The 15459-nt window shown below is 43.9% G+C and overlaps 1 protein-coding gene across 3 annotated transcripts in view; it reads left to right on the plus strand.

Annotated features, from left to right (window-relative positions):
- Tekt1 (tektin 1) overlaps positions 1-15459 on the plus strand; it is a 50305-nt gene that overhangs the window by 21296 nt on the left and 13550 nt on the right. For 2 of the 3 annotated variants that reach the window (XR_013436281.1, XR_013436282.1), the window contains exons 7-8: positions 1677-1873; positions 2340-2549. Coding sequence is in view for 1 of the 3 variants with exons in the window: in XM_078042697.1 (XP_077898823.1) it covers positions 1677-1873; positions 2340-2547 (405 nt within the window). In the remaining 2 variants the exon portion in view is untranslated. Of the gene's footprint in view, positions 1-1676; positions 1874-2339; positions 2608-15459 lie in introns of those variants that run through there. The other variant, XM_078042697.1, reaches the window with a different exon arrangement.

The following is a 15459-nucleotide window of genomic DNA, read 5'->3' on the forward strand; positions in this document are numbered from 1 at the left end:
AGAAACAGCTAAAACTGGGCAAAAGATCTGGACAGACACCTTTGCGACAAAGATACACCAGTGGCAATTAAGCATATGAAATATGTTCAACATCACATGCCATTAGGAAATTGCAAATTGAAAAAAAAAATAAGATACCTCTATATGCCTATAGAAAACTCCAAAATATGGAGTAAACATCAAATGCTGGTGAGGGTTTGGGGCAATAGCAACTCTTGTGCAGTCCTGGTGGGAATGCAAAATGGGACAGCTGCTTTGATAGACAGTTTGGCTTCTTCTTACAAAACAAAACATACTCTTACATTATCAATCTCATGTTTTAAGTATTTGCCCAGAAGAGTTGAAAATTCATGTTCACACAAATTGCTATACATGTTAGTAGCAGCTTTTTTTTTTTTTTTTTTGGCTTTTACTGGTGCATTATAACTGTATATAATAGTTGGGTTCGTTTTGACATAATCATGCATGCTTGGAATTTTATTTATTCCATTTCAGTCCCCAGTGCCCCTGCTTTCCCTCCCTTCCCCCTACCCCCTTTTCCTTCTACTTTAATGGTCTACTTTCCACTCATTTATATATATATATATATATATATATATATATATATAATTCACTGTGGTATATTTATACATGCACATCACATAATTTTGTCAAATTCTGTATTTCCTCCCCTTTCCTGTACTTCCTCCTTCCCCCTCAATCTCCTTCTATCTTAGAAATATTCACTCATGTATCTGAGACTGAAATGACATATGATCTGGGATTTGTTTTAAAATAATTAAGCTGATGGATGGAGGACCTGGGGAGAAGGAGATATGGATGAAACAAGACTGGCTATCTATTGATTACTTTTTATATTGATATGGGTACATGAGACTCATTAGTCTATTTACCTTGGTGTATGTTTGGAAATTTCCATGGGGGTACAAAGTTAAAAACAAAACAAACAAACTAACTCAAGGAAGAAATGCATTTTTTTTCTTGGTGGTACTGGGTCTTTAGGCATGCTAGGCACATGCTCTAACACTGAGCAACATCCCCAGCTATAACTAAATAGTATTCTTTTTATATATGTTTTCGTTGTAGTTGACACATACTTTTATTTTATTCACTTATTTTTATGTGGTGCTGAGGATCGAACCCAGGGCCCCGTATGTGCTAGGCGAGCACTCTACCGCTGAGCCACAATCCCAGCCCCACTAAATAGTATTCTTAAAAAACCAAGTAACTTGTGAGTGATGTTTCTGTGCACAAAGCCATCCTCAAGAACTCTGACAAAGTTCAGGTGGCTCTGTCACACTCTCTCCCCAGGCCTCAGGAAGACAGAACCCGGGGGGAGTTCATAGGAAACAGTCTCTGCTCCTATCTGAAGGTGCTTTGTATCCAGGTAGTGAGGCCTGAGCAGGCCTGGCCTTTGCTGAGGGCCTTCTCTGGTGGTGGAAGCTGTTTACATCACACCGTTGGGCTTTGAGGTGACAATGGTGAGGTTTTAAGGTCAGATGAGAACCTCGTCCAGCAGCAATCATTGCTTTGGGGAAGAGAGATCAGCCTTATTTTGGGGTTCTGCTCAGACAGAAATCTGAGTTCCCTTCTCCCTAACCCACATAATCACAACAGGTCTGGCTGTGCGCTGTTGAGTTTTGGGGAGTACAACCTGGCCTAATTCTTTCCATAAGGTCATGGAAGAGATTGCTTCCCAGGAGAAAAACATTGCACTTCTTGAAAAAGCCATCCTTGATCAAGAGGGGCCTGCCAAAGTGGCACACACACGCCTGGAGAACAGGACCTACCGGCCCAACGTGGAGCTGTGTCGTGATGTTGCTCAGTACCGACTCCTCAAGGAGGTTCAGGAGATCAACCATAATGTTGCACGGTAGGGCAGCAGCCAGGGGCAGAGAGGCCCAGAGTGCCACCCAATCTGGATTGGAACCCTAACCTGGATGGCAAGCAGGGACCAGCCAGTGGCCTTACAGGGAGAAACCTGCTCTGTATCAGAGGTTTTCTTCCTCTACTAACTCCAGCCAAAATTGTTGCCATGTGGGAAATGGAGCCCCATGTTGAGATTTTTTCCAAATCCAGATGTTTAGGTAAAATCTGCGGTTTTAAATATTGGCATTTTTATGGAAAAGTCATGAATCTGGCCTAAGGCCACCAATCAGAAATATTTATTCCAAAGAGAGAGGGAAGGGAAGAGCACATACTAATTTGGCTTCCAGTTGGATACCCAGACCCCCCCCAAAAAAAAAACAAAACCAAAACAAACAAACAAAACAAAACAAACAAAAAACAAACAATGATGCAGAAAGAGAAATCATTCCTTTGTGTTCTCCTTCCTGCAGATTAAAGGAAACCTTGGCCCAAGCTCATGTGGAGCTGAAGGGGCTGCATCGCAGACAGCTTGCCCTGCAGGAGGAAATCCAGGTGAAAGAGAACACCATCTACATAGATGAAGTGCTGTGCATGCAGATGAGGAAGTCCATTCCGCCCCGGGAAGGCGATGAACTCTCGGGCTGGTCCGGGGGCAGCTGCCCTGAGGCCGTCTGCTAATAGTAGGGACAGTTCAGATTTTCATTAAACTACATCATTAAACATTATAAAGAACTCTGATTTCAGGTCGGCTGCGAAACTTGAGTCAGCCTGCCACAATTTCTGGGGAGGTGGGGGAGGGATTCCAGCTTCCTTGCGGGGCCCAGATGCTGGGGTGAGGTGGGGGTGGGGGATTTGGTGGGTGGCGAGGTTCAATTCTGCCGCTGCTGACGTGGTGGGTGCTTAGCAGTTCAATGCCAGGCGCAGGCCGCTGATTGTATCACGGGACTCAGGGTGGGGGAGGGGAGTTCAAGATGTTTTAATTGAGGTTCATTTTAATAGAGTGGCTGGGCTGGATGCCCTATCCGGGCAGGTCCCTCTTACTCAGGAGATGGGTTGCTACTATTTCTCTTGGCTCTCAAAATCCCTTTTCCCTAGAAAGCAATGTAGTGATTGCTGACCTAACCCCTCCTGGCTGGTCAGTGGAAAGTCTACTCAAAACTTAGGTGAATGAGGGCAGTCCTGGATCTGGAGCCCGCCTGAATGAAATGACAAGGGATTAGGGACACGGGACCTTCCAGGCTTTAAAAATTAGATCTAGGATGAAGAAGGGAGGAGCCAGGTTGCTGAGGTTCTGGAGTCATGGGTAAAAGAGTGGGACGTCTCTGGACTAGGAAGCCAGGACCCCTCTGCACATCTGCTGCGGGATGGGCGGGGCTTGGCTTGTGCACCGACCTGTGGATTGCGGGTTTGGAAAAGAACCACAACTGTTCCTGGGCTCTGGAGGCGTCTTCTACTGGTGAAGCGTGTCCTTTAGCGCCCCCACGCGGCAAGGAATTATATACATACGTTCTTTTTAAGAGTGTGTTTGGTGTTGATCATTGGGAGTATATTTTCCCCTTAAATAATCAAGTAATAATAAAAGAAAGGAAAAAAAACCTTCCAAATTATTGTTACTGCTACACCTTCAAATCTGTGGTTAAGAGTGTAGATTCTGGGACTGGGTGTGTAGTACAGTGGTAGAGTGCTTGTTTGGTACATGTGGAGGCCCTGGATTTCCTCTCTAGCACCAAAACAAAACAAAACCATTAAAGGTTCTGGAGCCAGAAATCCCTGAGAAATCCCTGTGGCACCTACCTCATAGGGCTACCGGAGGATTGAATGAAATAATCCACGTGAAGGGCTTCATGCAGGGGCTGTGTCATATGGACAAGGGATCAATAAATATGAGCCTTTGGAAACAGTTCCTACCCTATACCAGCATGCTTTCTGCACAGTTATTCTCATGGCATAGTCTCAACTTTGTATAATTATTTTCTTCCTTAATTGTATGTTGCAAGCAGTTTTCCATGTTGCTATGTCATTATTTTAATGCTTACATACCTCTTTAAAAGTTTCCACTAAGCTTATTTCCATATACTCACTGTTTCTGTAGCTCTGCTTATAGCCAACTGCCTTCTGCTGAGCACAGCAGCTCAGGAACGTGGCTGGGTGGTTGACAAAGGAAGACCTTTTGCTGTTGGCAATTGCTCATTCATTCTTTTTTTTTTTTTTAATGTTTTTAGTTGTTGATAGACCTTTATTTTTATTTATATGTGATGCTGAAAATCGAACCTAGTGCCTCACATATGCCAAGCAAGTGTGCTACTGCTGAGCCACAGCCCCTGCTCATTCATTCTTCCCATAGCAAAAGAGCCCTTTCCAAGAATGAAGCTCTCTATCAGTGCCTTGTGTGGAGCTGTTCCTATACTCTGTGCCAACGTTTAGTTGCTAGTGCTTACTGGACACTTGATGATGAGAGCACAGCACCAGCTGGAAGTCAGGAAATCAAAATTCTAGTCTCTACACTTCCAGGAAAGTCCCTCCCTCTCATAGAGTTATCTGTAGTGTAAGAGGATTAGACTAGGATTCGATGGTGCAGAACCCTTCCCATATCTGATGTTCCCTAAATCTGGCTGCCTAGCTCTAGGTGTGCTGTTGTGGGACACAAGGACAATGTAGGATGTGAACCTAACACCTGGGAGGTTAGGAATCTAAGCGTCCACTGATCCCATTTTAGAATCTAAGTGTCCATTGCTGTCAGCAAGGAGTATTCCCAACCTGGGGTGGAGAAATCCTCTCTGAAGCCAAGAGCATGGGCTTCATGCTGATCTGTGCCATCTTGGTTCTGCACAAAAACCTCTCAGGGTGCTGAGCAAATGGGCAGCCCTGCCCATGTCCTGAGCAAGACAGGAACCCCATCTTTGCCCCTTGGGAAGTCTCTGGGTGCTCTTCTGCTCAGGCATGGAAGGATCCAAATATCCCTCCTCAGTTTGGAGAAAAGATTTCAGAATTTGTGCTAACTCGGTGTGGCTTGTGAGCCTGCCCCAATGGATGTAGCCCTCAAGGTTCTAGGGGAGACTCCTCCTCTTGAATATAGCTCTGAGGGCCTGGCAGGCTCCGAGGTTAGTTTAGTTCACAGGTTCTGTAATGAGACATGGTTCAGAATAGCTCCATCACCTGTGGTGGATCCAGAACAAGGTACTCAGCTTCCCTGAGCTTCAGTTGCCCCATATGTAAAATGAAACTTAATAAAGCCTTTATCTGAGAGCTAGGCATGTCGATACATGCCAGTAATCCCAGCAATTTAGGAGGCTTAGGCAGGAGGATCCCAACTTTGAGGCTAGCCGCGGCAATTTAGTGAGAATCCTTAGCAACTTAGTGAGATTCTGTCTCAAAATTTAAAGAGAAAAGAAAAGGACTGGGGATGAGTGATACGACCCTGGATTTAATCTCCAGTACCTGCCTCCAAAGCCTTAATCTGTGGCATAAAATATGTTAAGCCTCTCAACAGTATCTGGCATGAGCTATCTTTATGGGAAATATTATTTTGGTGGCTGAAGCTGTTTCTCAGTATGTAGATACCAAGTACCAAAACATCAAGATTTCACGAGAACAAATTTCTATAGGCAACCTGGTTCACATACTTCCTAGCTCTCACTTGGCCTCCGTGTTTTATTAATGAAATAGTATCACTCCATATTTCATTGAGGGCACTCCAACTGTCCCATAGTTGCAAAAGCCTTTGTAGCTAGTAAGTCCATCCCTTCCAACTTATGCAAGCCAAATATTCTTTCAAGATAACAGAAAATCTTATTCCTAGATGATAAAAATTTTTATTTTTAAATGTCATTCTTTAAAATGGGAGTCATTTAAGCATGGATTTTCTCTAGTTAGAACCAAAGTTGATTTGTCTATCACCAACATAAAAGAAACACAGCATCAAAGTTTTACAACTTCAGGGTTAAGTTAGCAGCAACAAGTGGAAATTCTCCCAAGCAGCACAGAATTGGGCATGCTGGGAAAAAAAATCTCAGGAAGTTTGGGCCTGTCTGGGTCATTTTATAAGTGAGGAAACAGCATTGTGGATGAATTCTTGTGTCATTCTGAAATTCATATGTCGAAATACTGTCTCCTAGTGTAATGCTGTTAAGAGTTTATAAGGATTAAATGCAATCAAGAGGACTGTAGCCCTTCTGAATAGGATTAAGTGTCCTCATAAGTGTTTTGAGAGCTAGCTTCTCTCTGCTATGTGAGGACACAGCAAGAAGGAACCATCTATGAACTAGGAAACGGGCTCTCACCAGACCCTGAATCTGACCATGTCTTGGTCTTGGACTTCCCAGTTTCTAGAACTATGAGAAATAAAGGTTTGGTTTTTAAACCTATTAGTCTATGGTATTCTTAGTCAGAGTTGATGAAGTCATAGAGATTCAGAGAGAAATGGGGAAAAGAATGCTCTGTGTCTCAGGTCACCCTGAAGTTTCGGGACTCTTGGCCTTAAATTCATGGTTGTTTTCACTGTGGCTTGACATCACTTCCCAGGCCCCAGTAATTTCTTCTCTGAGAGCCACACTACAAGAGGACTTTCCAACCATGTCCATATAACGTGACTTGCCCTCCCTGGCCACTACTCCTTGACCCAACTTGGGCTGTTCTGATTCTGCCTGAACAGGATTTTGAAATTGAAACACACTGGGGGTGGAAGTGACTAAAAGGGGGTGGGTCACAATCTCCTTACTAGAGTGGAAGAAGCCTGGGTTCTGTCTTTCAAAGAGTCGAATGACTAACCTTCCAATGAAATGTCCCAATGTTGTCCCTTTCTTGGCTTAAGCTTCCAGAAGTTTCTGTTCTCTTAGGAACCTTCACCAATAGAGGTTGAAGGAAAGAGAGTTGGTGGCTCTGTTGGCACAAGAGAACGTGGGGACATTGCTTTTGAAAGTGAAGCAGGACTCTGAATAGGTAGCAGGATGACTTGCTTATCTTCAAACTCCTGCACTCCACTGTGAAAGAGTCCCCTCCCAGGGACCATCCCTGCCCTCTATGGGATTCTGCAGAAGCCACCATATTGCCCAACCTGCTCCCTCTCCTCCTCACCTGTTGATTGGGTCAGGAGTGAGCTGCTAATGGAAATTGGGTCAATGGCCCCTCTCCTGAGGAATTTGGACTTGGGACTAGGAGATTTCACTTCTACCTGGCTGCTCTCTTGAATAGAGGAGATGTCAGCTTTGGATCGTGGATGATAGTCATCCTTTGTGACGTGGATAGGAAAGAGCCATTTTGCAACAAGAGAAAAAGTGGAAGCCAAATGCATTAAGACAAAGAGAGGAGAATCCCCTGAAGCCCCTGCAGCTCCCTCTTCCTTGGCTCCAGAAGCTTTCTGAGGCCCTTGAGTGCAGTGACACTCAAGCATCCTTAGAATGCACCCCTCTTTCCGTTCACTGACTCCCAGTGGTTCTTCCAAGGCTCCCACCAGAGAGAGCAGCAACTCACAGGCCATCGCTGAGGAGTGGGTTGAGGGTAGGTGGGAGCAGGACCATCCCTGCAAGGGGATCTTGAGGGAGAAACAGATGCTGGCCTGGCGGAAACAGAGGGGGACATTCCCAATAGTGGCACAGCATACACAAAGTCAAGGGGTCTCAGTTAAATCTGTTTCCTGAGCAGTCAAGAACGGGGTGTCGGTCCCTACAAAGGATGTTACCATCTCAAATCAAAACCAAGGAGGGCTTTTTTATATAGCCTTAGGAGACAAGTACCCTGTTGGCAATGTTGATGATCATGACAATCATGACAACCACCAACGCACTGAGCGCTTTTGAGTGTAGTGCAAACGGTTATTCCCATTGTACAGGTGGGGAAACTGAAAGCTGGAGGCTTCACGAATAGCATTCAGATCCAAGTAGCCTAATGCTAACTCACACACTTCTAAAACCATGACAGCCCACCATTCAGAAGCAAGGAAAGATGTTCTATGGAGAAACTGAGGCACAGAGCCAATCACTTGCTCATAGTGACTCAGTGTCAAGATACAGAGACCAGGCTTAAAGTGTTCAGATCGGTCCTGAGGTTTTAATACCTTAATCTTGGGAAATCTGTTTCCTGTGATGACTTAGACTCTATCCTTTGCCTCAAGATCTGGAAGGGGCTGGGTAACCACAGGTCCCAGATGAATGCCAAAAATGGTCTTTTGAGAAACCGCAATCAGTGACTCCACTTCCCAAATGCAGAAGAGAAGCGTTGATGGAAATTATGAACTCAATCCCATGAGCTGATTTGGTCTGTGGATTTCCTAACCACCCTGCATCTGAGGGGACTTGCACTTGATTGTGGCTTTGGGGGATACATCCTGTCAGTGCACAATCCCTCCCATGCTCTGGATGGTCAGCCACACACAAATCTCCTAGGTGGGGAGGACATGGCTGACTCAGCAGCCATGCAGCCTCTGGGGTCTCCCTTGCCCACCACAACTGTAGATGTTACAGGAGCAAAATTCATTCTCAGTCTCCCTTGCAAACAGGGGTGGCTATGAGATTCGGTTCTGGCTAAGGAGGTAAAAGCAAAAGTTGGCTGGGGGATTTTGGAAAAGCCTGTGCTGCTGTCCTTTCCTTCTCTTCCTCCTGCCTTGACAGTGGATGAATGTTTGGGGCTACAGCAGCCCCTGAGAGACCATGGGGAAAGGCCAAGAGAAGCATAGAGTTGAAATGCTGGTGCCAATCTTGGGAGCCCCCAAAGTCAACCAGCAGCCAGTCAACTCTAGATTTCCTATTAGGAAAAAAAAAAAAAAGCCTTCATTTGTTTAAGCCACAGGTGAGTCTGCTTATCTAGATTGGAGTATATTCTGACTGATACCCCACTTCAGAGGATGGACCTGGAAGTCAATCAGCTAGCCCAATATTTTTGTTCTCTCTCTTTTTTCACTCCAGAAATTTTTGTTGAACCAAATCTTATGGCAGAATTGACTTTAAGAGGTGGGGCCTAATGGGAAATTCTTAGGTCACTGAGGCATGTCCTTGAAGGGGGACTGTGGAACTCCATCTCTTCCTCCCTCTCCTCCTGGCTCCCTGGCCATGAGGTGAGCAGGTTTACTCGGCCACACACTTGCGCCAGTGCTGCCTCACCCAAAGCAAAAACTGTGAGCCAAAATAAACCTTTTCTCTCTATAAGTCAATTATCTTAGATATTTGTTATAGTAACAGAAGGCTGGCTAACAAAGGGGGTGTATCCACATTTGTTTATTCATTCACACACAAGTATTTACACGGTTTCTATCTACAGAGCGAGGGGCTGTGCTAGGTGCTGCCATCAGGGGTGCATGAGAGCTCTCTGTCCTCTTGGAACGCAATCCAGAGGCTGACCGTACTGGTGAACAACAAAGCCATTCTAGATAGTGCAAAGTGCCAAGATGGAAATAGGTGATGTGATAGGTGGGCAGGTGGCAGGCCAAGTGCAGGGCCACTTGAGACTGGGTGGTCAGGGAAGGCCTTTCTGATGGACTGACACTGAAGCTGAAATAAAGGTGACTAACAAGAAGAGGTGGTCATGTGAGTACCTGGGGGAAACTGTTTCCTTTGGGCTCTTTAAGTGAACAGCCAATGAGGCTGGAGAAAAAGGGAAGGTGGTATGAGACGAGATCAAAGAGGTAGACTGAGGTCAAATTATCTAGACCCAAGAAAAGTTCAAGCCAGCTCCTGGAGGTAGCTAGAGATGAATGGGTCCTTCAGCCCATTGATCCAAATACTCCTGGGAGCTGGGCATGGTGGCACAAGCCTGTAATCCCAGTGGTTTGGGAGGCTGAGGTAGCAGAATCGTGAGTTCAAAGCCAGCCTCAGCAACTTTGCAAGACCCTGTCTCTAAATAAAAATATAAAAAATGGCTGGGGATATGGCTCAGTGGTTAAGCAACTCTGGGTTCATTCCCTGGTACAAACAAAACAAAACAAAACAAAACAAAAACAAAAAACCCTCAGGAGGATGAGGGGCATGGCCTGAGGCCTGGACTCTAGCCAATCAGAGGCTGGGGGGAGATCTAGGGGCCAGAGGGTCCTGACCTCTCTAGCCTATCTCATTTCTCTTCATGCCCTCTCCCACCTGCCCAGGAAAGGAGCCCTGTAGGGGCTGCAGGGAATTCTTTATTCCCCCGGTTTCCTGGACAACCAGAAAGGAAACCCTGGTCTTCCAGCCTCCCATCCTCTTCCTGCAAGGAGAAGGAAGGAGGAGTGGCCCTTGAGCTGGAGATAATGGCTCCCACCTGTCAAGAGAGCTTTCCAGCTTTCTCCTTGCTCAGGTGGGGTGGTGGTGGTGGTGGCCAGGACGCGGGGTGGGGCTATGGCGAAGAGTATGGTGAGCTCCAAAGGCCTGAAGGGCCTGAGACACCTTGGTTGGCTGGTTCTGTGGAGAGAGTCAAGTCCTGACCACGACACTGACCTCATGGTACTGTGGTACTGAATGATGTGTTCGAGGTGGGGTGGGGCGGGCAGATCTTGCCAATCGCCACCCAGCCCACCAGCTCCTATGTGCATTTACTTCATATAATGCTTTTTTTTTTTTTTTTGCTTAATAGTTATACAACTCCATATAGTTTTTAAAAAACATAAATAGTATTGATCTAGATGTATTGTCCTGCAACTTGCTCTTTTTCATTTTGGATATCCTGAAGGATGTTCAAGTGAAGACACGAAGATCCAACCTAGTCATTTACTTATCACACGACAGGGAATTACCAGCTTTTACGTCACCCATTCCCAGCAGATGAACCTTTTAATTGGTTGTCATTTTCTGCTCTTAGTAACCGCCCTTCAGTAAACATCGTTGTCATTCTTTCCTGAATTGTATTTCTCTATGGTGGTTTTAGTCTTCGACCACAGGCAAGCTATCAATTACATGGATTAGTGATAAGGTTAAATTGGAGTCTAACAAGGTTCTGATGGGGACAGGTTGGATGGAAGGGGATCTGGATAAATTCTCTAGGGATGGCTTTGGTTCACAGAGCAAGCAGGCCTGGGCTCATTCCTGGTTTTGGTCTCAGCTGTGCTAGAATCTTAGGGTAGGTAGGTCCCCTCCCTGACTGGAGCCTTATTTTTCTCATCTGCAAAGAAAAAGCATTGAGGTTGGGTGAGAGGGCCTGGGGAAATGATTTGTAAGGTTTCTGCCTGCTGAAAATTTTTTAAAAAGACAAAACAACAACAACAATAACAACAACAAAACCAAATAGTGAATGCTGCCATTGTTTCTAGAACAGTTCAAGGCCCTGGGGACTCATAATGAACAAAGTCAAATTTCATGCTTCCAAGGAAGTTACTTCCACTTGAGCATTTAAGATGGTGTATGTGTGTCTAGATCATATTTTAAACATCTGTGCTTTTGCAAATACAGAGAAATATTCATCTGATTAATTTTCTAAGCATTACTCAGGGAAGTCCCACAATGTGATTCCTCTCCCTGTGTGTGATATTCAACCAATGAATCGAGGATTCTGTGGTTTCAGATTGCCAATTCAAATTTCTGTGGGTCCTCTCTCTGCCATAGCTGTTTGGGTAATATGCATAAAGGATTTAGGTCCATCAAAGAAAAGGGATATTTTATGTTTATAAAAAATTGCTTCTTTCAAGTTGCAGTTGGTGTTTTTTTTTTCCTGAAACAATGACATCCATCATTCTTAACCCGTCATAATTTTCACCAAAATCGATGGAAGTGGAGGACATTATGTTAATGAAAAAAGCCAGACACATCAAGACAAATATTGTGTGTGATCACTCATATGTGGAAGCTAAAAAAAGTTGGTCTTGAAGAAGAAAGAGAGAAGAATAGGGATTACTAGAGGCTGAGAAGGGTGGGGGCAGATGGAGGGAGGTTGGATAATGCATATCAAAATAGAGCGTTAGGAGGAATCAGTTCTAACATTCTACAACAGGGTAGGGTGACTATGGTTTACAACAACCTATTATTTGATTATTATTTTTAAGAACTTAAAAAGAGAAGTTTGAAGGCTCCAAACACAAGAAATGATAAGGAGACGGAAATGTTAATTATTCTGATTTGGTGATTATACATTATATACACGTATTGAATTATCATATTGTACCCTATAAACACGTACAACTATGTGTCAGTTAAAAAGAAAAAATTATAACAAATAGTAAAGACATCCTAAAGATGTATTCATATATTTGTTTTATTTAAATATATTTGATTTTTATGAGCTGTATCTGTTAAACCAAAACTCTTTGAGACCAAGGGATCTCTGAGAGTAGTGTTATAGTTTGGTTCTGGAATGTTCCCTAAAGGCTCAAGTGTTGAAGGTTTGGTCTCCAATGCAGCAATGTTTAGAGTGGGGCTTTGGGCAGTGACTGAATCATGAGGGCTCTCACCATGGAAGAACTCAGTGTTGAATGGAGTGCTGGGAGGTGGTAGAAATAGAAGATGGGACCTAGTTGAAGGGAGTGGGTCCTTGGGAGGTATGCCTCTGGGGACTATATCCTGTCCCTGGCTCCTTCCATTCTCTCTCTCTCTCTCTCTCTCTCTCTCTCTCTCTCTCTCTCTCTCTCTCTCTCGCTCTCCTTCTCAGCCACCATGAATTGATCAGCTATGCCCCACCATACCCTCTCTACCACAATGTCACCATACCCTCTCCATAATGATGTTCTGCCTTCCCACAGGCCCATAATGATGGATCCAACCAATCATGGACTGAAAACTCTGAAACTGAGCCAAAATAAATCTTTCCTTCTTTAAGTTGTTTTTCTCAGGTATTTGGTCATAGTGATGAAAAGTCAGCTAATACAGAGGGTTTATTGAGCCATAAACCAAGTCTGGGACAATTCCTGCAATGACCAGCAGTGGGGTTAAAGTGGTAATTAGAAAACTGTCCACTGGAACCAGAGCTAAAAACAATTTCATAATGAAAATTTGAGGAAGCAAGTACAAGGCATTTATATCTGAATCTACAATGGCTATAGATGAGAGGGACAGGATAACAGGAAGCAGAAAAAGGTTGGAACAGGAAGAGGAGCCATGGTTTCTGGATTGGTTGAGATTGTAAGCAGGATGCGGTGGCACTCAGAGAGTCATCAATCTGGGATTCTGAAGTCAGGGTTTTAAGATCCGTTCAGGAGTGTGGAATAAGCTCACTCCATTCTCTGAATAATTTTCCTTAAATCTTTCCCTCCTCTCTCCTCTGGCTCTTGTAATTAAATGGACTTTAATTTAATAAAATTCTCAGAATTTTACTGTATTTTACACAGTAGCATTTCTAGACTAAACAGAAATCAAACAGAAATTTTCACTGAACTTCTCTTCCAAATGCTCTTGCACTTAATGGAATTCCAGAGTAAGGGATTCCGAATCTTACTGTGGGATGCAACCTGTATGTAGTGATTAGGAGGTTGGCTCTGGAATTGGGGTGGGTTTGACACTCACTTTTCAGCACATTCTACAAGACTTCAGGCAGGTTAGCCTTGCAAAAACTTCAGTCTCCTTATCTCTAAAAGAGGGGTGATGGTAGTCTCTACTTTCTAGAGCTGCTGTGGGGATTCCATAGAACTGTGTGAATTAACACCTAGCATGTACCCGCTCAATAGGTGATCACTTTAATTACCTGTCTGACCCGGGCTAGTGAGGGAAAGGGAGGAATTGAATTCTTCCCATTTTATTGTTTATGTAGAAGAGCAAGCTCTGGGCTCTGAATCAGGAAAGTACAGTATTGGTTCTGCCACTGGTAGACTGTGTGGCTCTGGGCAAGTTCACACAGATGGCCCAAACGGTCTGCAAATCTAGGCCTTAGGCTTCATCTAGCCCAGAAAATCAAAGGTCAATCCCTGAGTCTTTTCAAAAGCAAAAATCCACCCTTATATTGTCAGTTGGTCAGCAGATAATGATTTACGCTCTAGTTTGATCAAATCCCTACTTTCCATACATATTTGTGGTTTCACAAATAGGCTGATGTAGCAAGATACCACAGAGTTGAGTAGCTTGTGAACATCAGGAATTTATGTTTCCCAGTTATGGAGGCTTGGTGGTCTTAATTAGCATACCAGCATGGTTGGTTTCTGGTGAGGGCTGTCTACTGTTGCAGGCTGATAACTTCTCTTTGTATCCTCACATCATACTAAGAGAGTGAAGAGGCTTTTTGGGGCCTCTTTTATAAGGTCACTAATCCCATTCATGAGGACCCCACCCTGGTGACCTAATTATTTTCCAAAGACCCCACCTCCAAATATCATCACCTTGGGGATTACATTTTATAATACATAATTTTTGGAGAGTATACAAATGTTCAGTCCATTACAACTTGGATATGCTGGGAAATTGACCCCAGTCACTTTGTCACCAGAGCTGCTTCAGCTATAAGCCAACAACCCAAGGAGATCCTAGAAAGTCAGTATGTGTCTCTTGCTTCTAAGGATAGGACCAGGAACACATTGGAGCAGTCCTATGTATTTCTGCAAAAAAAAAAACCAGGTACTCTTTGCAGACCCTTAGCCCTGTGAGCCATGTGGGAATCTGTCCCTCCATCTTCTTGCTTTTTATTGGAGAACAAGGACAAGTATAAAAAAAGAAGCTGTTAGCCCTCTCCTTGGTCTATACCCAAATGACTTAAAAACAGCATTCTACAGGGACACAGCCACATCAATGCTTATAGCCGAACAATTCCCAATAGCTAAACTGTGGAACCAACCTAGATGCCCTTCAGTAGATAAATGGATAAATAAAATGAGGTATATATACACAATGGAATATTATTCAGCATTAAAAGAGAATAAAATCATGGCATTTGCAGGTAGATAAATGGATGGAACTGGAGATTATAATGCTAAGTGAAGTTAGTCAATCCCAAAAAACCAAATGCCAATGTTTTCTCTGATTTAAGGATGCTGATTCATAATGTGACTGGTGGTGGTGGTGGGGAGCATGGGAGGATTAGATGAACTCTAGGTGGTCAAAGGGGAAGGAAAGGAAGGGAGGGGTCATAGGGGTAGGAAAGATGGTGGAATGAGATGGACATCATTACCCTAAGTATATGTATGAAGACATGAATGGTGTGACTCTACTTTCAACCAGAGATATGAAAAATTGTGCTTTATATGTGCAATATGAATCGTAATACATTCTGCTGTCATATATAACAAATTAAAATAAAATTAATGTTTTCATAAAATAAAAAAAGAAGCTGTTATTCAGGAATACAGAGGTCATAAGTCAGTTAGCTGACTCTATTTACCCCTGGGCCTTTGAAGATGGCAATTTAAAAAAAAGGGGGATGATATTTGCTTTAATATTTTAAATATTGTTTAAATATGTGGCAACCTCCTGCACTGTGACTCTCCTGCTGTTGAGCCTGGTTCAGTTCCTCTGGGGAGCCAGACTGATTTGCCGTAATTCTCTGTGTGGTCAGGGGATTTCTGAGGATCCCCGAGTTCCTCCTTTCAAGGGATCCATGAGATTAAAACTGTTTTAACAATTGCATCAAGACATTACGTGCCTTTTTTACTCCCATTTTATCTGGAGGTTTCTGGAGGTGACATGGTATGTGATATCTCAGCAGACTGAAGGCAGAAGCATGGAGAGAATCCAGGGGTCTACAGTTCCGTCAGACATGGCAGATTTGCAAAGCTGTAAG

This window comes from Ictidomys tridecemlineatus, chromosome 3 (assembly GCF_052094955.1).
Source record: "Ictidomys tridecemlineatus isolate mIctTri1 chromosome 3, mIctTri1.hap1, whole genome shotgun sequence".
NCBI lineage: Eukaryota > Metazoa > Chordata > Mammalia > Rodentia > Sciuridae > Ictidomys > Ictidomys tridecemlineatus.